Below are 26,132 nucleotides of genomic sequence, written 5' to 3'. Positions count from 1 at the left end.
TTAAAAACATAGTATACAAAAGGGAGTAGGGAGAATAGACCACGTCTCTGATCTGTGCTCATCAAGTCACACTAGATTCTGAGCATCATATTTTCATATGATCCTTACAAGCAGGAACATGTCTAGAGGGGAAGGCAGATGACAGGTGGTGTGATAAGGGAACTAAAAAATTATATACTATGTGAGTCACTTGTTGGAACTAGTGGTATTGAACTCCAAAGGCTGTTAAACTCTTGGTGGAAAAAGGGAGTGAGTAGGCTTATTCAGGTTGGGCAGTGTCTACAGGTTGAATTAAGACCAGTATGTTTTTATTATAGGGAGTCATATTTAAGCCTCAGGAGCCATAGTGAGTACTCTTAACCCTTATGGAGCCTTGTGGTGTAGCACCTCAGTTTCACTTCATCCCCAGCCCTCATCATCACCACATGGATGAGCATCCTCTGCATCTAGAACAAGGCCATTTCACTGGTCATGTTCATAGTTCCAGTCTTGTCAGAAACTAGCAATCCCTGTGTCCTCATTACAAAATTTTGGGAACAGAGAATTTCATTGAACAAACTTGGGCCAGTGTCTTTTTCCCCATTCAGTTAGCAGTAGCCAGTATCTATCCCTGCTATAGTCGACTTGGCTAGCAGTATAAATGTAGTGCCTCACAGGCAGGTTGGCTGTTCTCAAAGAAAAGACAACTGGTGTGAGGTGAGCAGACAGCCCAAAAGATATCTATTACAGAGTCTGCTCACTCACCATACACTGCTCTCTGGCAATCTCATGCATGCCTACAGGCTCCCTGCAAAAGACTCCCAAGTTAATCTAACTCCAGAATTGCATGTTTTAGCATTCACTGAGGACTCCCTCACCTCCCTCTGCCTCAGATACTGCACTCGGCACATCTAAAAGACATTTAAATAGCTACAGCCAGTAAGCCTCTCTGCCTTTACTGTTCCCTCTGGCTGAAATTCTCTTTGACATACGTCTACTCTAAGGTCCAGTTCAGATGACACCTCTTCTAGATAATCTTTCCTTCTGCTTCCCCATAGCTCCAGAATCACTCAGTTCTCTTGCCTACTATATCGTCTCTTTCTAATTTTGTGTTGACTGCTCTTTATTGACGTTATGAGATTGATGTCTTATCTCCTGCGCTATTGTGAGCTGCATGAAGGGCACAGAGGAGCCCTCAAATATTTACTCAGTGGATAAATGTTGAGAGATGATTTGAAGCAAGAAGTAATAATTATTAAATAGTGAATCATTATCTACTTTATATTTCCAACTTCAAACATATTTATTTGTTTAGAACTATAGTGCATGCGTCCAAGCTGTCTATTAATGAAATATCTGTATATTTATATTTTTTTCAGAGACTTCTCAGACTTAATCAACTCTTTTTTTCCTAAATGAACAAGATAATCCTTAAAAGTTGCCAGTAACAATCCAAATAGGATAAACCATAGATTTCTAGGTTCTTTTCTCTAATTGGAAAATGTAAATTTGCATGAATATGAAAATATTTTCATCACAAATAGGAACTTGATTCCTAATTCACATTCCCACATGTAAGAGATAAGAAGGAGCTAGGGACAGTGGTCTGCATTGTTATTTTCTTGCCCCTACCTGTTGAGGGCAAGCATTTTCCCTGGATTCATTTCCTGTGACTTCAGCTAGTTGTAATTTGTGAAGCATTTCGTTTTTGTTTCTAGGCCTAAGCAGTTAATGGCAGTAATATTTTGTGTCTTTTTCCCATCTTTAATTCAAGGACCTGTAAGGATAACTACCAAACATTTAGTCCATACCAATCTTGTGAATTGCTCACTTATTTTCATTCAACTAATGTTGTTTTTAGAAATGTCCACTGATGAACTCCAGGTGTGGTCTCTGGAAATGGATTTTTATAGTGGTATGTGCAGTGGAGGAGGAGGAGTATATGAGTAGAGGAGAAATCCTGTGATTTTTACTTATATCTTTTTAAATTCTATGTTTGCAAGTGAAATTTTGAGGATACCTATTCCCAATTTCAATTCTGCCAGACCACTTGAGGCCTTTGTTTCAGATGGTGGCAACCTATGAAGCTGAGTAGAGTCAGTACTTAGAATGTGCTCCTGAGCAGGGCGTTGGAACCAGTAATCCAGTTGAAACAGATCCCTTTTGTTTTAAATACCCTTTAGCCAAGCAAATTCCAGATTGCCTTAGTTGTCAGTATAATTTTGGTTGAGTGAGCAGCTATACTCTCCGTTTCCTAAATCTGGCCTTTATCACAGTCTGAAAAGCAGGTTTTGATAAAAATCAGTTTCCAAATGTAATTGCGTAACCTGAGCCCTTGGAATGGGTAAAATGCCCTTCTTGGGGTGGGGGAAGGCAACAGCAGGGCTGAGTGGAGATATGAGAATATGAGGTGTTTCAGTGATAGGCTTTGGTCTGTATTTAACCAAATTAAAGTGGAACTGGTTGCTAATATGCAGGAACTTAGTGCTCACTCACAGGTTGGTGAGAATACATCTAGTTAGTTCTTTGTTTCCAAGATTTTGTTGTGACTCCTGTTGTTTCTTTGGTTTAAATAAAACAAAACAAAACAAAAAAAATGGGGCCGGCACCTTGGCCCAGTGGTTAAGTTCATGTGCTCCACTTCAGCGGCCCAGAGTTTCGCTGGTTCGGATCCTGGGCGCAGACATGACACTGCTTATCAGGCCATGCTGAGGCGGCGTCCCACATAGCACAACCAGAGGCACTCACAACTAGGCTATACAACTATGTACTGGGGGGCTTTGGGGAGAAGAAGAAAAAAGCAGATTGGCAACAGATGTTAGCTCAGGTGCCAGTCTTTAAAAGAAAAGAAAAAGCCAGCAGCAGCACTGAGGTTCAATTTTGATTCATACCATCCTTCTCTTCCTGCACCCCTCTCTCCTGGAGGTAGTTTGGTGTAATGGGAACTCTGTCTTTGGAAAAGTAGTAAGGTTGGAAGTCAGCACGGTCACTGACTCACTATTTGACTTTGGGCAAATTGCAAGTACTTCTCTTCTTAATAAAAATAAAACACGTAAGAAAAATTAAAATATTGAACTTTTAAAAATTTTCATGGAAGTTTTTATTTTGAAAGTATGTCTGGATTACAGTTAATTCTCTTAAAAAGCTTTGTTATGTTTATCTTCTTTAAATGCGTATGAATCTCTCCTAGTTAAATAAACATCTGCTTAAATCTGTTGCTTCTTCCTACAAAATGTTTCTCTTGTCACTCTTGAATGGAGTGATACTACTCAATAAAATATTGCTTACTTTATTTCTTTACCTGTCACCTATTTTTAACTCAGTATGATTTTTGTTCTAAGTAGTTCACTGAAACTGTTCTCGGTAGTGACTTTTGAATTTTTTCTTATTCCTCACACTTTTTGACTGGTGTTGCATTTGACAATGCTCTCTTTTTTGCGAAATCCTTATCTTTCTCATAATCATGGGTTTATATTCCACCTGTTTCTTCCTTGATCATGTCACCTCACTTTCCTTCCCTGACCTCTTACCTACCTTCCCCTCTCTCTGTCTCAATTTTAACCTGCTCCTGCTTCTCCACACATCCCCTTCCTCCTTGGAGTTCTAATCTGTTGCCATAGCTTCAGCTCTTCCATATTTTGATGATTCCCAAATTCTTCATTCTACCCTTACCCATTGTCGCCTAAATAACTACCTTTGGAATATTTCTGCTTCATTCGCCCATCATCCTTTCTTAAACTAATGCCTTTGATTTTGTACCTCCTTCAGCTTTTGCTTTCCTCTTTTCTATTAGTGATACCGCGTTTCTCACAGCCACGTTGGTTTAGAACCTTGAGTTCATTTTTTGACACTTTCCTCTCCCTCCCTCTGGAATTGAGTCAGTTAACAAGCTCTCTCTAAGCTCCCTAAGCTTTCTTTTCACTTCCATTCAGCCAATCTTTAACATTCCTGTTACCTAGATGCCCGTGTCATCCATCTTGTTGCAACCTGCACATCATTGTGAGATTAATATTCTTAAAATACTGCCTTGATCCAGACATAGTTCTATTTAAAGATCTCAGTAGCCTTTTATCAGTAGAATACAATCTATTGCAATCTATTCCAAACCAGTTTTCTAGACTTCTCTGGCCGTTCCTCTATAAGATCTCTGTACTGAACTATAATATCCTATGCAGTTACTCACACACACCTTATATTTGTTTTCCTTCCTTTTACCATTGCTAGTATTTCCCTTTCCTAAAGTGCCCTGCTATCTTTCATTTTCAACCTTTTTTTTTTTAAAGATTTTATTTTTTTTCCTTTTTCTCCCTAAAGCCCCCCGGTACATAGTTGTATATTCTTCATTGTGGGTCCTTCTAGTTGTGGCATGTGGGACGCTGCCTCAGCGTGGTTTGATGAGCAGTGCCATGTCCGTGCCGAGGATTCGAACCAACGAAACACTGGGCCGCCTGCAGCGGAGTGCGCGAACTTAACCACTCGGCCACGGGGCCAGCCCCCATTTTCAACCTTTTTATTGTGAAATATAACACTTAGATAAAAGTACATAAAACACAGTTTTATAGCTTAATGAATTAATATAAAGTAAGCACCCCCAAGTCAAGAAGTAGAATGTTGCCAGGATCCAAAAGCTCCTTTCTACCCCAGTACTCTCCTCACTATATGTCTCTTTCCCCGCTGTGCCTGTTTTTTATTGTTCTTGTTTTAACTTACTTAATAAAAATAGAATCCTACAATATGTATCCTTTTTTTCTTTCTTTTATCCAATGTTGTTTGTACGAATCATCCATGTTGTTGCAGTAGTTCAAATATCTTTACTGCTGTATAGTATTCCATTGTATGAATTATACTGTTTATAGTTATGTTGATGAATATTTTGGTTATTTTTAATTTGGGGCTTTTACAAAGCGTGTTGATATGAACATCTTTGGATTTGTTTCCCAGTACACCTGCACATGCATTTCTGTTGGGTATACCTAGATATTTCTTCAACTTTGATAATGACACACTGTTTTCCCTAGTCATTGTACCAATAAACACTTCTACCAAGGGTACGTACATGAAAGGTAGTTTTTCTAAACTGCCTCCCTAACTTGAAGTCTTTTTTTTTTTTAGCCATTTTAAGGAATATGTAATAGTGTATCATGGTTTTAATTTGCATGTCCTTGATTACTAATAGAATTGAACATGTTTTCATAAGTTTATTGATTATGTGGACATCCTCCTTTGTGAAATGCCTGTTCAAGTCTCTTACCTCGTTTTCTACTGGGTTCTTTTTTCTTATTGGTGTATAGACATTTTGTATATTTTGGATATGAGCTCTTTGTAGGTTGTATGTGTTCATATATCTTCTCCCACACTGTGGCTTGCTTGCCTTTTCACTTTCTTAAAGTTCTTTATTTTAATGTAGTCCAATTTTATTGTTTTCCTTTATAATTAGTGCTTTTCATGGCTTGTTTTAAAAATCCTTTCCTAACCCAAGATTATGAAGATATTATCTTCTTTATTATCTTCTGAAAGGCACATTATTTTCCTTTTGACATTTGGATTTTCAGTCTACTTGGAATTAAATATTTTGCATGATGTGAGGTAGGATCAAGTTTCTTTTTTTTTCCATATAGATATCTTATTGTCCCAGCACTGTCACCTTTATCAAAAATTAAATGTCCATATATACATGGTTATTTTGTAGGATTCTCCATCCAGTTCCTTTGGTCTATTTGTATATCCTTGAGCCAGTAAAACATATCTTAATTACTTTAGCTTTCAGTGAATACTGATACATAGTAATCATCTTCTTGTTTTTCTTAAGTATCTGTGCTATTTTTATTCTTTTGCGTTTCCAAATACATTTTAGAATCAGCTCAAGTTATGTACACATTCACACACACACATATACACACACACATACCCACAGAGTTAGGATTTTGAATGGGATTTTACCGAATCTGTAGATCTTTACAGTAATAACTCTTCCAGTCTGTGAGCATGGTGTATCTCTCTGTTTACTTACGTCTTCCTCAGTTTATCTTAGAAATATTTTATATTAAATAAGTGTATTATAGTTTCTTCATAGAGATCTTATATGTCTTTATTAGATTGCATCCTAGCTGTTTTATAATTCTTGCTGCTATTGTAAATGGGCATCTTTTAAAAATTTCATTTAAACGGGGGCTGGCCCCGTGGCCGAGTGGTTAAGTTTGTGCGCTCTGCTACAGGCGGACCAGTGTTTCGTTGGTTCGAATCATGGACGCAGACATGGCACTGCTCATCAGACCACGCTGAGGCAACGTCCCACATGCCACAACTAGAAGGACCCACAACGAAGAATATACAACTATGTACCCAGGGGGCTTTGGGGAGAAAAAGGAAAAAAATAAAAAATCTTAAAAAAAAAAATTCATTTAAACGGAAATATGGTTAGTTTTTGTATATTTCTTATTTTATGGCACTGGCTAGAACCTCCAGGACAATGTTGATTGAAGGTGTTGATAATGGGCGATCCTTGTCTTACTTCCAATCTCATAAGAAAAGCTTTTTTTAAGCATTTCACCATTACATTTCATTAGATAACTTTATCATATTACTTAAGTTTTTTTCCTATTCCTAGTTTGCTAAGAGTTGAATAATAATAATAATGTTCTATCAAAGCCTTTTCTTTTTTTTGTATTAAAGCACTATTTATTGCTTTTGTTTAAGATGGGTTTTTTAAATTTTTTATTTTATTTATTTATTTATTTATTTTTGAGGAAGATTAGCCCTGAGCTAACTGCTGCCAATCCTCTTTTCACTGCGGAAGACTGGCCCTGAGCTAACATCCATGCCCGTCTTCCTCTACTTTATACGTGGGGCACCTACCCCAGCATGGCCTGCCAAGTGGTGCCATGTCCGCACCAGGGATCTGAACCGGCGAACCCTGGGCTGCCGAAGTGGAACATGCACACTTAACTGCTGCGCCACTGGGCCGGCCCCAAGATGGCTTTTTTAAGAAACAAAATTCTTCCCAGGATGTTTCATAAAATTGCAAATTTTTATTAGGTTCTCATTTTACAGAAAACCTATCTTTATTTTTTTATTGCAGTAACATTGGATTATAGCATTATATAGCTTTCAGATGTGCATCGTAATATATTTTGAATTCTCTATAGATTACATCATGTTCACCACCCAAAAGCTAACTATAGTCGTCACCTCACATGTGAGCCTAATCACCCCCTTTGCCATCCCTCATACCCCCTTCCACCATGGTAACCGCCCGTCCAATCTCAGTTGCTATGTGTGTGTTTGTCATTGTTTTTATCTTCTACTTATGAGTGAGATCATACGGTATTTGACTTTATCCCTCGGACTTATTTCACTCAGCATAATATCCTCAAGGTCCATCCATGTTGTCACAAATGGCAAGATTTCATCATTTCTTATGCCTGAGTAGTATTCCATTGTGTATATATATACCACATCTTTATCTCTTTGTCCCTTGATGGGCACCTAGGTTGCTACCAAGTCTTGGCTATTGTGAATAATGCTGCAATGAACATAGGGCTGCAAGTATCTTTATGCCTTTGTAAGAAAACCTATCTTTAATAACAACAGCACAACTGACATTTATTGTGTATTTACTGTATTAGTCATTGTATTAAACAGTATAATATACTGAGCAAGTTCTCAGATCCTGGTGCAAAATTGTCTGCTTAGAATCCTGGCTCTGCTGCCTACTAGCTATGGTGACCCTGGGTATAGTATTTCTTACTCTACATGTGCCTCAGTTTTTTCATCTGCAAAATGAAGATAATAGTAGTAATTACTACATAGAATGGTGAGGAATGAGTGAATTATTAGATGTGATACATATAGAACAGAACTTGTTACTTAATAAGCACCAGGTACATGTTAGCTACTATTATGGTTTACCTATATCATTTATTCCTTAGTAACTCCATGTGGTGAGTACTATTGTTATCTCTATTTTACAATTGATAGTGAGACTTAGAGAACTGAGACATGTACCCACAGTTACAAAGCTAGGAAGTAGCTGGAATTCATACCCAGTGTGTCCATCAATCCAGTGTATTTCAAACTTTTTACACTTCGACCCCTATAGTACATTGTGATTCCGTACTCCACCACACACGTACACACAGACACACAAATGCACACACTTTAATTGAAAGAAAGGTTTCGTAGTATTTTACCCTTACTACATGTAATTCACTTTGAAACTGTATTTTCTATTTCATTTCTTCTAAAAATGCTAGTCATGATGCTACAGATTATTATTTGTAATTTGGAAAACACTGCACTAAGCCATATAATTTATTCATTTATTGTTCATTCATTCGTTTAACAAATTGAGCATCTTTTCTGTAGCAGTCATGGTGCCAGATGTTACTGTTAATGTCTTTAATTGAGACTTGATCTGTAATGTAACCTTAGTTAGGTGTAACTAAGGGGTCCTGTCACTCTTATAAAACAAGAATCTAGATAGCTTTGTTTTCATTTACTTACTGTTCCTGCTAAATGATGTAGAGATGGGAATATCCATTTATTTGAGCAGTCACATGTCAATGGTGCTCTAAAGAGACACCTGGCTCAAATTGTTATTAATCTTCTAAGCCAACCATATCAGCTGTTTTATTCATCATTTTCATTATTTGCTTTGAGTTTGAGATTTCTGCCTCTGAAAATTAATCTGTGTCCGTAGACACTCTAACTGAGTTCTGCATCTGCCCTTATCTATCTCAGCAGAACTGTTAAAATTTGAAGAAATGAAATTTAATATGATAATTCCTGTTACCTGCAGTAGAACAATTTCTGATTTAACAAAAAATAAGCTCATTCTCAAGGTTTGGAAGACTGTGGCAAACACAAGCATGTTACCTTTTTTCTAATAATGTTCATGTATAAGTACATTTATTTATCATGAATAAGCAGCAAGCTCCTTTTAGAACATTTTGCAGGAACAATATTGTGGGCAGATCATGACTCTTTTACATATAGAGGGTAGGACATAACCTGATATTATATCTGTGGATATTTCTGTATAACTCATCTTGATAGTCTTACTGAAGCTTAGTAAACTATATTGGCTGTTTTAGAAAGGAATGAGATTCTTTTCAGAGGTATCCCAAGTTGGAGAGAGGTTTCCAGATCCAAATTTAAGACATGACTTTATATGACATTGTTTCTTCTGCCTGTACCCTCCTCTACTTTCATTTGTCTGACTGGTAGTCATACTACAGAACTCACCTTCTCTAGGAAATCTGTCATTACCTTCCCCTGCCACCAGACAGACTGAATACTACTCCTCTGTGCTGGTGTAATTTTTTTACAAGTTTTTTAGGTTAAAAAAAAGAAAAAAGACAATTAAGCAACAGTATTGTCTAGTACTTTAGAGTTTGCAAAGCTATTTTATTCTAATACAGACCACAAGGAAGGTAAGGTTCCATGTCATTTATAGGTAATCTGTTAACTCATTGATTTCTCACAACAGTTCTTTGAAGAAGGTGATATTATCCACATATTATAGACTAGAAACTGAGGTACCACTGCAGAGCTTAAGAAACTTTCCAAAGTCACACAGGTAGCAAGTGACAGAGCCTAGATTTGAACCCAAGGAATTTGACTCTAGAGTCCAAGTTCTTAATCTCTATGTTCTACTGCCTCTGCTCAAGAAATTTGTAGAGCTGACATCTTACAGCTGCATCTGCAGAGCTCTTTCCTTTCCATCTCTGGAGTTGAGACTTACCTTGCCATTGGACCTGGGATCAACTCTACCTCCCCACCCAAGCCTGTTCCCTTTACTGCCAGGCAGTTCTGTTCGCCTAATCCCAGTCTCCTCAGGTAAAGTTTAAAGTTCTTAAAACCTGTCTGAGTTTCCACCCTCCTCTCTTCTCTTACTCTTCGGGAGGGGAACAAGAGAGGAGGATTCTAATAGTTTTTACTGTAATGTTTGATTTTTTCCCTTTATTCATCAATTTTCAGAATAATGAATTGGTGTCCTAGCAACCTCCAGTAGTAACTGAGATTTTTCTTTTTAATATTATTATGAATGCATTGATTTTCATATTTGAAGTGTTTTAATTCATTTCCGTAGTTATTCTTTTTTTTTTGAGGAAGATTAGCCCTGAGCTAACTGCTGCCATTCCTCCTCTTTTTGCTGAAGAAGACTGGCCCTGAGCTAACGTCTGTGCCCATCTTCCTCTACTTTGTATGTGGGTTGCCTACCACAGCATGGCGTGCCAAATGGTGCCATGTACACACCTGGGACCTGAACCGGCAAACCCCAGGCCGCTGAAGCGGAGCGTGCACACTTAACCACTGTGCCGCTGGGCCGGCCCCTGTAATTATTCTTTTTGATGCATACATTGCTCCATTTCAGGCCAATGGGATGCTTTTTTATGTTGTTTCCTGTATCCTTTCGACATGATCCCATTATTAGTTTTGGGTGGCACAGCAAGACTCATGCTGTATATATTCTGCCTCAAACCTGGAATCAACCATTTCTCTAAGAAGTCCTGGCCCCTGTTCATAGGAAATGATATTTTTAAAGTTTTTAAAGCAGCAGTACTAGTACTTGATCTTCTCCTACTACTAGTACTTTACCTAGTACTCCAGATCAAGACAAACATTCAGTTTCTCTGGTAAATTAGTTAAGAGTCTTCTCTCTCTCACACTATTTTTTACCCATTGCTCCTTTTGTAGATAGCAAACTGCCTTGTTCAGAGTTCCAAATACCTATCATTTTTCAAACTCTCAGCTTTTCATCAACTCCTCTGTCTCTTATTTTACTGACTTATGAGCACTACACTTACTATGAGCCATAGTCTCCACTTTGAAGTACTTATTTGCCTGATTTTATTGCCGTTATATTGTAAGTAGAATGATACAGATTAAGAACATTGAATTAATAGATTAAGAGTGCTGAATTAGGAAGTGTTTTGAACATTTCCTTTGTGTTAGGCTTACCAGTCACAGAATGTAGATGTAATGAATCTGGAATTTCAGTGAGGCATGTGACACAGTTGTTTGTGATATCTTTATGTATAAGAGAGAAATGCAGGCCAGACTAGAGTGTCTGGCCTAATTAAGAGACAAAACTAGTTGAACAACTATTTCAAAATGCTAATGGTTAAGTCAGATTGGAGAAGGGGCTCCAACAGCTTGCCTGAAGGCCACATTCTGTTTAATATTGTTTTAAGGATGGAAATGAAAATAATCGAATATTGACCATGCATGGAGAAAACAAGGTGGCGAGAGAAATAACTAACATACTTGGTAGCAGGACTGGATCCCCAAAGATTTGAATAAATCAGAATGACATATAGAACTTATTATATAAAGATAGCAAGGACAAATATCATGTCCTACCCTTGGGTTCAACATTCACCTCCCCAAGAATGGAATAAGAAAGACCTGGGTTAATGGTGTATGTGATAAATACTTCGGGTTTTAGATATCTGTGAACTAGATAGGAATAAAATGTAGGGGGAATTAGAAATATGGCAGTCTTAGAATTGGAGGGTCTTGAATTCTAATTTCACTTCCACTCCTGACTGGCTATGTAACCAAGATTAAATTTCTTTGCCTCTTTAAGCTTGAGTTGTCCCATTATAAAATGTATAGCATTTTTATAGTATCAGTAATTATAAAATACCATGTTTTTACTGGTGTTGATAGCTGCAGAAACATATAAGCAAAGATAATTGAATCTTAAATTATATTAAGAAAAACACACTGCTTAGTTCTGGATACTTTGTTTTAAAGAGATTTTAATACTATATAATTCATTAAGAATAAGAAATGGGAGAAGAAAAAATTCACAGTTGGGAACCCCATTTATTGTTAAATCTCTGAGTGGTTGGTGTATGAACTAGGTTGGATTATACATTTATTTTTTACCCATGAGCACATAACTCAGGGCAATGGGGAAAGCTTCAGGTCAACAGAGTTTGGCTCAGTGTAAAGAAAAGCTTTTGAACCATTAAAACTATCTAAAATGGAATGAATGGAATGAAGTACCTTATTGAGTCACTAGAGATGTGCAAGTAGAGTGTGGGGCAACCTCGTGTCTTGGAATATTTAGAGGGAACTCATGCCTCAGGTAAAGGATCTGTTCAAGGCAATGTCTTAAGGCACTTTCTAACTCTAAGACTCCAGGTTCTGTAATATGGGGACAGTGATACCTTTCATAGTTATTGTGATGAATAAATAAAACTACATGTAAAAACTTCTTGAACGTTGCATGGTACACAGTTGGTACACACTGAACGTTGTTTGTTGTATCTGTAAGATAAGAGTAATCCTTGTCCTGGCCTGGTACAAATGAGATAATGGACATAAACATGCATTGAATACTTTTCAAGTCTTTTATAAGAATAGGAGGTGCAGAAATCTATATCTGACATCTGGCTGGGCACCATTAGGTCCATTTTCCTTCAGTTTGTTTGTTTACGAAGGGAGACATTGGCTTTTTAGCTTTTGGGGGTTTTTTGTCCAAGTAGGGAAGGGCCTGACTTACCTGCGAATAGAATGGGTAGATTTGCCTTGCTGTGGCCACAGAATATGATGGTTAGTTGTATAGAGTTTAGGGGTTCCAGCTGTAGCTCCCTTTCTTACTAGCTGAATGACTGTTGGAAAGTGATTATCACCTCATGAGCTTCAGTTTCCTCATATGTAAAATAAGGGTACCTCATTTAGGTTTGTTGTGATGATTCAGCACAATAATGTATGTTAAGTGGTTAGCATGGAGCCTGGCACCCAAGTGCTCAGTTAACAGTAGCTTCTCCTGTTACTATGATCTTTCTCCACGTGCTATGAGAGAAGTTTGCCAAATGCTTCTTGGAAGGGCTACAAGCTTGATCAGGAGAGGGCCTTTCTCTTGTAGCTTTGAAAAACTTCCTTCTGAATTAATTCGTGGTCTGTGGCATAGACCAGTGCTGTTTATAGAAACAGAACATGGCAATAAGAATAGATATGGCCAGACCAAGAACCAGTCATAAGACTCCAAGGGAATCTAGTCTCTTTGTGCCCATCAGTGGAGAAATATTCCCCTTTTGTCTTTAATCTTGGTGTGGCCTTTTTAACTCTCATGAAAAAAAACAAGCAGTATTAAAGACGTGAGCAGATTCCTAACAGGTCTGTATTTGATTGTTGTTCACTGGGTCCTTTGTTCTGGATTCAGAAGCTGCAGAGGATGCCATATGAATGCTTTATGAAGAGGTTATTGAACTCCATTTCTGATATTGGCAGATTAGGGTCAGCCACTTCCTAAATGGACAAGTTACTTAACTTTTTTTTGAGATCTCCATTTTCTCACTTACAAAATGGTGATAACAGTGGTACCCACCTTTGGGATTATGAGAATTACACAACACAACCAAACCAAAAGCACAGTGCCTAGTTATGGTAGGTACTCAGTGAAATCATATCCATGAAGAAAGGAAGGGTGTGATTCTTGTAGATATTGATTATAACTATTTTTAAGTTTCCTCTAGTAGAGTGCTGGTTTATATTTTAATGTGTATAAATATAATAGAACATTCAAGGTTATAATTTAAAATGAGAAAATTTAGGTTCCTCTGTAGCCAATCATGATTTCCCAACAGTGTTCCACGCTCTATTTCCAAGCCCTTTGAGCAGCTCAAGCCTAGCACTCTGGGAATCCCAAATCACACATAGTGCTATTGTTGTGCCATTCATTTTGCCTATTTGATTTTTTCTAGTATAGTTTTTGTTTTGTTCTTTTTTTTTTTTTTTGAGGAAGATCAGCCCTGAGCTAACATCTGCCAGTCCTCCTCTTTTTGCTGAGGAAGACTAGCCCTGAGCTAACATTCGCGCCCATCTTCCTCTACTTTATTTGTGGGACGCCTACCACAGCGTGGCTTGATAAGCGGTGCCATGTCCACACCTGGGATCCAAACCGGCGGACCTCAGGCCGCCAAAGCGGAATGTGTGCACTTAATCTCTGTGCCAGCAGGCCGGCCCCCTGTAGTGTAGTTTTTTAATTTGCTGTTGTAACTTTGTTCTAATGTTTACCTTGAGCTCCTTTGCATTTTGAAAAGGAAAAGGAATGCTTTATTACACCGGAGCCATTTTTGTAGGGTATCTTAGCCATATTTCTTTTAGTTAGAAATAACAGAAACTCATTTAAGTTAAGAAAGAAAAAAAAGATTGTATTACAAGAACATGAGAGCGTCAATTTGTCACAGTTTGTCAGTTTTCCCGCAGTTGGGAAGTGCTTCCAAGCCTTAGAAAGGCTTAGAAAGGTCTGTAACTAGAGACTGTAGAGTCCTCAAGAACCTAGGCAATTCCTCCTTCAATATCTGTCTTTCTCTGTTTCCCTAGCTGTGTGGTTTCATATCTCTGCTTCTCTCTGCATACCTGCTATTTGCTGTGTGACTTTGGGCAACAGTCTTAATAAATGTTTCCCCGTATGAAAAAATATATATGTGTTAGTTTCCTGTGCTGCTGTTGAAAATTACCACAAACTGGGTGGCTTAAAACAACAGAAATTACTCTTTCACAGTTCTCAAAGTCCAAAAGCATTGGATTGGATTGGATTGAAAGTGTGGTCAGAGCCATCCTTCTTCCAGTGGCTCCAGGGGAGAATCCGTTCCTTGCCTCTTCCAGCTTGTAGTGGCTGCTGGTATTCCTTGGCTTATGGCTAACTTCTGCCTCAGTCTTCACGTTACCTTCACTGTGTTTTTGTGTGTATGTGTTTGTGTGTTCTCCTCTTCTGTCTATATCACATGTCCCTCTGCTTCTCTTATAAAGACATGTAATCGCAAGTAGGCCCCACCCTTATAGTCCAGAAAAATCTCCCCAACTCAAGACCCTTAATTTGATCATATCCGCAAAAAGACCCTTTTCCTTACAAGATAACATTTATAGGTTTCAGGGAGTAGGACCTGATAATCTTTTGGTGGCTATTATCTAGCCTACTACAAATGGAGTCATAAGGACATATCTCAAAGTTGGCATATAATAAAGGCTCCATAAATGCTGTAGCCTCCTTCCTTCTCTGCATCTCTCATACATATTCTACCATGCCCCTCCTTTAACATTGCCTTCAAATGCTTTTCTTTTTGATGAATGTCACTATCATATTATTGTGGATCTGTTAGGATATAATGATAAAAATAATAGCTATCATTTATTAAATGTCTTGTAGCCCAAGCACTGTGCTGAGTACTTTAACCATGGTATATAGGTACCATTATAATCCCCATTTTACATATGAGAGAAACTAGACTCTCATAGGTGAGTAACTTAATTTTCCCAGTTTTATCCAGCTCTAGTAGGTGTCAGAATTGGGGTTTAAATAAGGATCTCTCTAATTCTAAGGGCTGTGTTCTTAATCATTATACCTTACCTGTTACTCAGGAGTAAGGTTCACGTCTCTGTTTTCCTACCTTAGCCTCTAGTCAAAACCTTTCCTGGAGATTTCTTGCACCTGCTAGCAAGGTATGACATCACAGTTCACCAGGGCACTTTTTCTTTGGCAGTTGCTTAGTCCTGAGTGAGTAGGAATTTGAGGGAAGAGGAAGTGGAGAGCTATATTCCAGCCTGAATTTCCTCTTTGACGAGCTTGTTTGTTGCTAGGCAGTGAGTTCCTTGACTATGCAGATCATGATGATTTATTACTGAATACCTAGTACCTACCACAGGGCCTGGACACAGGGTTCTGATAAAATGTAAGCTTCACTCCACCAGGGACTTGTATTCACTGTTGTACCCCTGCCTTACAACAGTGCCTAGAGGAGAATAGTTGCTCAATATATGTCTGTTGGATGGATGGATGGATGGATGGATGGATGGATGGCTCAGCCGGGCATGGTTAAAGCTTCTTCACTTGTTAACAATTACAGCTACCATTTTTGGGGAATAAACCATGCGCTGGGCACTTACATACATTGTAATCCTTACCACCTTCCTACAGGGTAGAATTGATGAGTTGTGGCTGAAGAAGGTAAGGAGAAGGAGGAATCAAAGATATCTCACGGATTTTTGACTTGGATACTGGTCCAAGTGATGATGAAACCCAGGGGTAGGAGCATGAGTTCTTTTTTAGATAGACTGTTTGTGTTTGTGGTATCTACAGGTAGATACAGGGGTCTGTTCCTAGGACAAGGGCTCTAAAGATGCCCCCTGTTTGCCACTTAGCCTGGAGAAGGTGACGTTCTTGATCTACCCAGAACAAACTTGCTTGTTTTAGAACTGCAGGCTTAACGCTGTTATTTCCTCTGTATTCTAACTTGAATATATTCAGTTTCTGTTCCAGATGATCGAGCTGAACAACGAACCTGTCTCATTTGTGGGGACCGCGCCACAGGCTTGCACTATGGAATCATCTCCTGTGAGGGCTGCAAAGGATTTTTCAAGCGGAGCATTTGCAACAAGCGGGTATATCGGTGCAGCCGTGACAAGAACTGTGTCATGTCTCGGAAGCAGAGGAACAGGTGCCAGTACTGTCGCCTGCTCAAGTGCCTCCAGATGGGGATGAACCGGAAGGGTGAGTGGTGATTGTGACTCTACTATCTACCCTTTATCCATCACTTTACCTATAGTGTCAACTATTAAGCCTTGGAGTTAATCATTTCCCAAGCCTGCACTATATGCCAGGCCTTGTATTCTGTACTCATAACCCAAAAATGAATCTGGCACAGTTCCTGCCTACAGGGATCTCCCAGACCAGGTGGGGAGAAAGACTGGTGAGATGTTAAGGATTCTGTGAGAATGAATGCACAGGCTCTAAGTGGCAAGATCTCAATTAACAATCAAGGCCTAAATGGGATTAATATTCTATAAGAGATGGGAAGGATCTGAAGGAGGAGAGAGAAAGTAATGGCACAGATGGGAAGATGTGGGAAAAACTTACTTGATAGGAGTTGGTGACATACTGGGTATTGGGCAGCACCAGAAGTTGAAGTTGAAGGTTTGGATTAATAGTAATGGCCCTACCAGGAAAAAAGTCAGGCTAGAAGAGTAGGTGGAGGAAGATGTTAGCCTTGGCAAGGCTGAGATTGAGGTACCTAAGCAGGACACACACAGATGTCTACCAAGGAAGTTGGATATATAGGATTGTTACTGAGGTGAAAAGTCCTGTCTGCAAGTAGAAGTTTGTGGAGCTGTTGGCATAGCAGTGGTAAAGTTTGTTAGTGGGTAGAAATCGCCCAAAGAGAAAACTTGGACACAGAAGAGAAGAGAGCCAATGTCAGAACTCTAGTAATATTCTCATGGAGGGTGGAGAGTAGTGCAATGTAGTTCAGTAGAAAGAATAGAGGCTCTGGAGGCAGAGGTTGGTGACAGACTAGCTCTGTGACCTTGGGCGGTGCGCTTTATGTCTCGGATGCTCAATTATCTCGCCTTTAAAATGGTATGATAATACTTACCTTTCAGAGTTCTCCAGAGGATTAAACACGACATTGTCTGTAAAATATCCAACAAGGTATTAGAGGTTCGTAGTAGTAGTGTGCGGGGTAGGGGTTAATTAGATTTAGTGAACTGTTCAAATTGTTTTTGTAGCATTAACGAAGGCAGACATCCAGATATACTGCAGACTGGTATTTTTGTGTGTGGGATAAGAAGAATCTTTTGAAAACTTGCCCATTATGAAGAAAGGTAAGAGAGATATAGAAGGGCATTTAGATAAATTTAGGTCATTTATAATTTATTTATAATACTAATATTTATTGAGCACTATGTGTACCAGAAACTCTCATGCACTTATCTATGCATTATTTATGCAACTTATCTGTGCAACTCCTATGCATTCTATGTGTTATTTCTATGCATTATCTTATTGAAGACACGTAACTCTATTATTAACTATTACCCTCAGCTTATAGATGCAGCTTAGGGAGGTAAAATGACTTACCAGTAGTTAGTTTAGTGGTAGTTATCTTGACAGTTAATAGTTATTAAATTGTAATTTGTTGTTAAGCAGAGCTTGTAAGCTTGTACCTAACCACATGGATAATATGCTGCTCCACATGTCTACCATATGGCATAGCTATTTGCATGTTGGAATGCCCTATGTCTACTGGATGATAAACACCTATAATGGGGCATTTAAACTGTTACCAGCTTTGTCCCCTGTCTATGTTTCTAACCTCATCTTCTGTCCAGAACTTACTTACTATGCCCCAAGCGTGACTTGCGCTGTCCTGCCTGTGCTCAGGTTCTTTCCTCTACCTAGAAATCCTCTCCCTTCCCCACTATCAGTTTCCTCTTACAGAAATCTTTCCCAGCCACCAATACCAAACAAGTATTGTCTTGAAGAAAGAGTCTGTGGTCATCCTCCCACCTTCATCTGATTTGGTTTTGGTCTCCAGTTTTGTCATCTCCTTTTGTTGCTCTCACTGTGAGTATTTTATCAAAGCATATTTATGAGTTGCCTTCTTGACTACTCTCTCTGATGAATTATCCTGCTTATTCAGTTGGAGTATGAGATTCTGAGGCTTTCAGCCAAACTTGCCTATTTCAGGGGAGAAGCTTAATGTCATAACCTCTCTTACTATAGCCAGGAGAAGATGACACAGTGGAGTGTGAGGGATGGGGAGCTGCCTTCCTAGGTCATTTTGCATGCAGAGCAGGCAGGCTGTTGCCTGGTGAAGGCTACCTCTTAGAGAGAACCCTGCCACCTCCTGGTTGGTGCTGAAAAAGCAGAATTAAATCTGCAGTTGCCATTGGAGTATTTTTGGGGTGAAGGAACTGTTTTGTATGGAATCATGGTATTTGACACATAATTTTAAGAATTTGTCAAAGCCTATAGAACTATACACCACAAAAGAAGTGAATTTTACTTAATTTTTAAAAAAACCAACCAGTATGTGGGGGGAAAAGATAGAATTCAGACCGTGACAAATGAATTGATATTACGAATAAATCACAGAGCCACACTAAAGGGAATGGGGAAGAAAGGAGTTGACCTTAAAAAACAGTGTTTTGACTATATACTGTAAGGCTGAAGACAAAAAGAACTGTACATAAACAAAGTATTCTAGTTTGTAAATTTGTTTCTCTCAAGGTTATGGGTTAGGAATTCTGTCACTATTTTATTTGCGTACTAGGATTGAACAGACAACTAAATATGTGGTAGATAATGAGAGTCAGGTTTCCCATATCAGAGAAAGAAGTTATAAATCAGGAAAGGAGAAGGCTAGAACGAAACCTCTGGTACAAGATTAGAATAAGAGGTATCAATATGGACTCATGTTTATATAGATAGATAAAAGATATGGATGTGTGTAGATACATGAGTAGGTATACATACATATGTTTTCTAGGTCTAGTCATTGGGAGGGGCTAGAAGCAGTGACACCCCAATGGCAACAAGCACACCTAGCGCCCAGATCTTGGTTTCTAAATATCAGTAAAAGGAATCAGGACTCTGTGGAGAACTGATTGATTCACGGGCTGAGGCAGGGAAAATATAAGATGAGAGAGGAGCATCTTGTGGTGCCAGAAAGTTAGAATGTACTATATTAAAAAAAGAAAGAAAGAAAGAAAGGAAGGGGTGGGGAGAGGAAGCATATCAAAAGGGCACAGAAGCCAACCTGAAAGAGCTCCAGTGGCCAAAGTTGGAACAACTTGGGCAACAAAGTAACTATGTATAGGTTATAATCCAAAGAATAAAATATCCATGAGTTCATACAGATAGAACTAACTGAATAAATAAACAGAGGAGTGGGGGCCAGCCTGGTGGCGCAGTGGTTAAGTTCATACATTCCACTTCAGCAGCCTGGGGTTCGCTGGTTCGGATCCCGGATGCATACCTGCGCACTGCTTGTCAAACCATGCTGTGGCAGGTGTCTCACATGTAAAGCAGAGGAAGATGGGCAGAGACGTTAGCTCAGGGCCAGTCTTCCTCAGCAAAAAGAGGAGCATTGGCAGCAGATGTTAGCTCAGGGCTATTCTTCTTCTTCTTCAAAAAAAAATAATAATAATAAACAAACAGAGGAGTGACAGTTCTTCCTAATAGAAGAATTCTAATTAATAAATATAGAAGGAAGGAGGGAAATAGAAAATCACCGTTAGAACGCCACAGTAATAATTACTGCAGGTAAGATCCACTGATGGATGCTAAAATAAGAGAGCATAGGTTTAAAAAGGGACAGACTATTTGCATAGTCTCAGAATATTTAATAATTACAAAGGAAAAAATATTAAGCTTCAATGGAGAGTTCTGACAGATACCACTTTAGCCAAGCAATCAAGGTTAACATCACCAGTGTGTTTACACTGACGTCACGTACCCTCGATATTATACACTAAGAAGAGCACACATCTACATCTACACATTTACATACACACGGATGGATTCAGTCCCAGTCTAATCATGAGAAAACAGACAAGCCCAAATTGAGAGACATTCTTCAAAATAACTGGCATTCTACAAAATGCTCTCCAAAAGTGTCAAGGTCATGAAAGACAAGGAAGGGCTAAGAAACTGTCGCAGCTTGGAGGAGACTACAGAGACACGACAACTACATTCAATATAGGATCCTAGACTGGATTCTGGAATGGAAAAATGACATCAGTGGAACTGCGGAAATCTGAATGAAGTCTGTACTTTGGTTAATAGTATTGTCCCAAAGTTAATTTCTTAGTTTTAATGAATAGTCTGTGGTTATGTAAGACATTAACAGAAGAGAAAGCTGGGTGTAGAGTTTATGGGAATTCTCTACTATTTTTGCAACTCTTCAAGTCAAAATTTAAAAACTTAGCTGTTAAAAAAAAAATGCAGCTGCCACGTATGAGCCAGCCCTCTGTTGTCCCCCATCTTGGACATAGATATCTTTTCAGACCTGGAAGTTGGCTGGTCAGGAAATTAATTAGCAAGGCAGTGAGGGAGATTTAAATAAGGGTGGTAAGTGGAGGCTGGGCTCACCTCCACAACAATGAGAGTGAAATATATACAGTGTTGTATCTGCCAGTGATAAATCTTTGTTCTGTACCTGTGAGCTGAAGCAAAGACATGTGAGCTGTCAGTATTGGAAATAGAAGTGTCTGAAGACTGTCATTGACCCTGGACTAGCAGAGGAGGAATTTAAGGATTTTTAGGACTTGAAATTAGGTTGAAAGAGAGCTCCCAGACAGCAGCAGCATGCATCTACCTCTGACATTGGCTGTATATGTTTCTCACTCCAAATCACAGCAGGCTCGTAAAGAAGACTGTGTTGCTTCCATTTCAAAGATGAAGATATTAAGGCTCCCCAAAGTAGAGAGTGGAACCTTGGTTTTTTAACTCCTGTGTTCAGAGAAAAGAGGCTGGGGAGAGGAGAGGATTAATTACTGAATACCTACTTTATATGCCAGGCTCTATGCTTGATGCTTTAGCTATATTATTTTATATGTAATCCTCACAGTACCCCATTAGACAGGTTCCGATAGCCCCTCTTTATTCTTCAGTAAACTGAGTTTCAGAGAGGTGAACAAACTTGTCTGTAACTACACAGACTAGGCAGAAACAGGATTTAGACTCACGCTTGTCTAATTCTGAAGTGTATCATTTAAGGATACCAAGAATGATGTCTGCTTTAAAAGTGAACTTCCTGTCAACCATTCAGTTACTACAAGAACTGAGTTTTATGCTTGGAGCCCTCACCTTTTGAGGCAACCAACCCTGCCCAAGGATTTTCTAGATTCCTAATGTCAGTTTTTTTTGAAGCAAGTATATTATAGCAAAGCTTGCTCTCACATGATGCCATTAGCCTATACTCTGTTGTTAACATTCCCCCCTCCAAATCACCCTCCACAGTGGCCATCACAAGGATTTTTCAAAAAAGCCAACCTGACCATGTCCCTCCCCTGCATTCCATCTTATCCTCCAGCTCCTCTGCTGAAGTCTGTACTCTTAGCCCGGCATTCAAGGCTCTCTGTGATCTGCCCCCACTTGGCCTCCCCAGCCTCATATCTTACTACTCTTCACACACACATGCTTCAGCCAGATTGAACCGCTAGAAAATTCCCACAAAGAGCACTCCATGCTTACTTTCAACTTAAAGCTTTCCTGTGCACTGTCTGCTCAAACTTGAACACCCTTCTCCTGCCTGCATAAATCCTTTTCATTCTTGAAGACTCAGTTCAGAAGTTGTCTTTTCCAGAAAGCTTTGCCAGACACCAGAGCCTTTCTATAATTGCAAATCAGGGGTTCCTTCCCTGTGCCCCCATATTAAGTGTTCCATAAACAGTGATGGTAATAGTATTAGTAGTAGTTATTCTTAATGAGGCTGGTTCTGTTCAAATGATGCTTTTTATAGTTAGAAAGTGCTAAATAACTTTATCCTCTTGTTGAATCACCTGACTGGGGAATGAACTGCAGGAGAACTCTACTGACTGCCTTTATAGGGAGGAACCAGTGGGGTCAAAACTCTGATTAATTAAAAAAAACAAAAAACCTATTCTCTTCATCCTACAAATTAGGCTCCAACTTACATTGGAAATAAAAAATATTTTATTTAAAAATGGGAATATTCTTTCTGTCCCTCCTCTTGAATTTACCAAAGCCTTCAGATGCATCATCCTGGTGCGATATTTGTAACTGTGGGATTATTAATAATGCTACCACTTTTGTTTAGCATATCGAATGGATGCAGTGTGTGTAGTGTATACCAAGTGCCTTGGGGGCCCAAAAGTATCTGCTGCCTATGAGGTAGCCTGGAATAATGGAAAGACTATGTGCTTTGGGCCCAGAAAGACCTGTATTTTAATCTTGGCTTTATTAGTTAACTACCTTATGCTTTTGGGCGAATAAGTTCTCCTTTTGTGCCTTGACTTCTGTGGGCAGGCTTCTGACTTTCTTTACTTATGTTTCCTTCCAGCAATCAGAGAAGATGGCATGCCTGGAGGCCGGAACAAGAGCATTGGACCAGTCCAGGTGAGTTCTAGGCCTTAGTCTTTGTGATCCATCCTGGAAGCCCAGGACTCCAGCTGCTCCTATAGCTGCTCACATTGATCCTCTCCTCTGCTCCTGGGGGGAGCCATCTTTGCTTTCATTTCTGTAAACTGCTTTCAGAGCCTGGATATGAAAGTCTTTGAAAATCTTAAATTCATAAGATAATGATTAAAGCTCTTCTTGTGATCCCTCAATCCTTCTTAAGGATTTCACAGGAAGTGAACTCAATTCTGGTTCTAAACCATCCAGATCATTTTTTATGTCAATCACTTAAGGTTGTAGATAACAGCCTGGCAGAAATCAGCAAGACTACTTCATTGTTCGATGTCTCTAAAGATATAATCAGCAGAAAGTTTCATTGCCTTATTTGTAGAGTAGGAATGACAACACCCATTCAGTCCCACAGACATTTACTAAGTACTTACTCTGTGCCAGCCCCCTGTGCTGTGAACTCTAGTGGGAGAGAGAAAGATGTAAACAAACAGCAGAGTACAGTGAGCGGTAACAGAGGATGCCCAGGGAGTACAGAAGGGACAGGCTTCTTTTCCATTTAGCCTGGAGGCATGGTTGGGGACTGAAGATACTCAGGGAAGCCTTCCTAGAGAAGGTAAAGTTTGAACTGAGTTTTGAAGGAAAAGGAGTTGTTAACTATGTTGGGAAGGGATGGGAGCCAAACATCTTTTATTCCTGCTAGACAGAATAGACTGTAAAAAGACCAGAAGATGAATCTTTAAGGAGTGATGAAGAGTTCACTCAGACAGGCTGGAGCACTGGGCACATGTAGTGGAGTAGCAGGAGTTAAGGCAGATTCCTTGAGTTTGGAATCATATCTCTGAAGAGTGACCTTCAGCCGTCTTTGATTATAGCTCCTCAGGTAAAGCCTTTGTGGGGCCAGCCTACACCACTTGTTCTTCCTTGCCAGCAGAAGAAGAACTTCATCAGGATAGAGTTGGATCTGTTTATGACCCATCAAGTGAATCTCTCTGCACACTAGTTGGCAGGGACCATGCCTCAGGAATTATTGATGTGGACCAAGAGGCAACCACTAAAAGGTTTTAAGTAGAAAGAGGGACATGGTCAGATTTGCGTTTTAGGAAGATCATTCTAGCAGTAGAAATAGTTGTGAGGAACTGGGTAAGGGTGAAACTCAGAGCAGAGAAAAAGCAGTTGGAAGGGTTTTGCAGAAGTTCTCATCAACCCAGAGATGAGAAATGCCCTGCTCCTTCCATCCAGCAGTAGCTTGGAAGGGCTGAGCAACTCTACATGTGACTGAATAAAGACGGACAGCTTTTCCAATTCAATATGCAGTGCAAGCTATTTAAGACCAATCACTCAACTGGTGCAACAGTTAAACATTTCTTGTTTTCCCTCCAAGTCTTATGTGCTGGCTGGCTTCCAGTTCTAAATGCCTCCTTTATTTATGATTGGAGCAGCTCAAGGTTCCCTCACAGGCTGCTGGAGCAAAGAATTATGCAGGTTTGAGTCAGACAGACTTGGGAGAAAATGTCCTCCCAGGCTTTCCATAGGAACAAGAAATAAAAATTCATCTGGCTCTTCCTCCTTAGCACTCACTCTTGTTCTGTGTGCTGACTTTAGCCAGTTAGGCCTCAACTTTTACTTTATAAAAGAAGTATTTATTCACTCCCTGTGGTATAGTAGCTAGAGCACTGGACTGAATACTCGGATATTTTGACCTCTTCCTCAAACTCCTGCCCAGACATGGGCACGCATTGTGGTCCTGAGCACATCAGTTCACTTGTCTGAGCTGCAGTTTCTTCTTATTTATTCAGTAGGCTTAAGAATGTCTTTCTTACTAAGAAAATCCATGTCAGGTTTCATCATCAGTACTTAATAAGTGAACGTTTCTTCGTTTATCCAACGTGCATTTATTGAGTACTTAGTTTTTTCTAGGTGCTACCATAGCCTTAGGTCTTGTAGAGGATATTTTTATGAGACATATTCATAAGTGATTTAAAAATAACAACAGTGATGATGAAGATTATCATTGTCAACCATGCATAATTGTTGCTGTGCGCTAGGTTCTTTTCTAAACATGTGATAATACATTAACTAATTTAGTCCTCACAGCAATTTGATGAGATAGATAATATTATGCACCATCCAGATAAAGGAACTTAGGTTCAAATAGTTAAGTGACTTGCCCAAGGATTTACAAGAAGAAAGTGTCAGAGTCTAGATTATACCAAAGGTGGTCTGACTCTAGAATTCATACTCTTAACCACTATGTTATTCTGCCTCTCTCAGAATACGCAGAATTATGAATGGATAGAAAAGGACCTAAAATTCTGTCTAGGTAGGGTAGATAGAAGGATTCACAAAGAAGCTGGCATTTGAATTGGATCTTAAAGGGCAGGTAGGAGTTTGTTATTGAAGAGTGGTGTTTCAGGGGTAGGAAAGAATAGACTCAAGGACAAGAAGAAGTGTTGAAGAACCTAGAGGCTTTGTGGCTTGCGAGAAGAATAAATGGGCAGGGAGAAGGCCATGGTGAGCCACGTGCTGGGAGGTGAGCAACCAAGCTGTCCTAAGACTAGTGAGAGACCTGGAGTATGGGAGTGCAGGGAAGGGAATCCTGCTTTCTCTCTGCAGAGTTCTGGGAATCCCTCTGAAGTTTAAATAAATTCTCAGTAGTAAGGAAGGAGCAGAGCACTAACACGTATCAATTCTTTGTCAAAGATATCAGAGGAAGAGATCGAAAGGATCATGTCTGGTCAGGAATTTGAGGAAGAGGCCAATCACTGGAGCAACCATGGTGACAGTGACCACAGTTCCCCTGGGAACAGGGCTTCAGAGAGCAACCAACCCTCACCAGGCTCCACACTGTCCTCCAGGTGAGCTTCGGGACAAATGCAGCATTATCTAGGGATCAGCCAAGGAGTGGACCCACAAGGATCCTCTGGGCTGAGTATTCTTGCCAGTCTGTCTCTGCCATTGTACTTTTGTTCCCTCACTCTTTGTGGGTAGTGGCTAGGATGGTGCAAAGCAGCATTTCACAGCCCGTTTGTTGCTAAAGACCATGGAAATGTCAACAGTCTCTTCTGCAGACTGACGAAGTTCTATAGCTGCTATCCGTGCCCACACGTTCTTCACCTAACAGAATAACCCTTTAAATGTAGCTCTTTTCTCTCATTTACTTTATCACTGAAATAAAACAAGCTACATTAACGATATTGAATTGTTATAATTTCTCTACCTCAGCAAGAGGAAAATTTTTCACTTTATAAATTTTAAGAAACAGTGA

The 26,132-nt window shown here is 39.4% G+C and overlaps 1 protein-coding gene across 6 annotated transcripts in view; it reads left to right on the top strand.

The window, feature by feature from the left end:
- The window catches only part of NR6A1 (nuclear receptor subfamily 6 group A member 1), a 217,860-nt gene that overhangs the window by 171,459 nt on the left and 20,269 nt on the right, over window positions 1–26,132 (top strand). For 5 of the 6 annotated variants that reach the window (XM_046680545.1, XM_046680529.1, XM_046680521.1 and 2 more), the window contains 3 exons: window positions 16,244–16,486; window positions 22,800–22,855; window positions 25,568–25,722. In XM_046680545.1, coding sequence (XP_046536501.1) covers window positions 16,244–16,486; window positions 22,800–22,855; window positions 25,568–25,722 — 454 coding nt within the window. Of the gene's footprint in view, window positions 1–16,243; window positions 16,487–17,499; window positions 17,596–18,211; window positions 18,338–22,799; window positions 22,856–25,567; window positions 25,723–26,132 lie in introns of those variants that run through there. The other variant, XM_046680563.1, reaches the window with a different exon arrangement.

This window comes from Equus quagga, chromosome 1 (genome assembly GCF_021613505.1).
Source record: "Equus quagga isolate Etosha38 chromosome 1, UCLA_HA_Equagga_1.0, whole genome shotgun sequence".
Lineage (NCBI taxonomy): Eukaryota > Metazoa > Chordata > Mammalia > Perissodactyla > Equidae > Equus > Equus quagga.
Note: the sequence above shows the minus strand (reverse complement) of the source record. Positions and strands in the feature narration are given on the sequence as shown.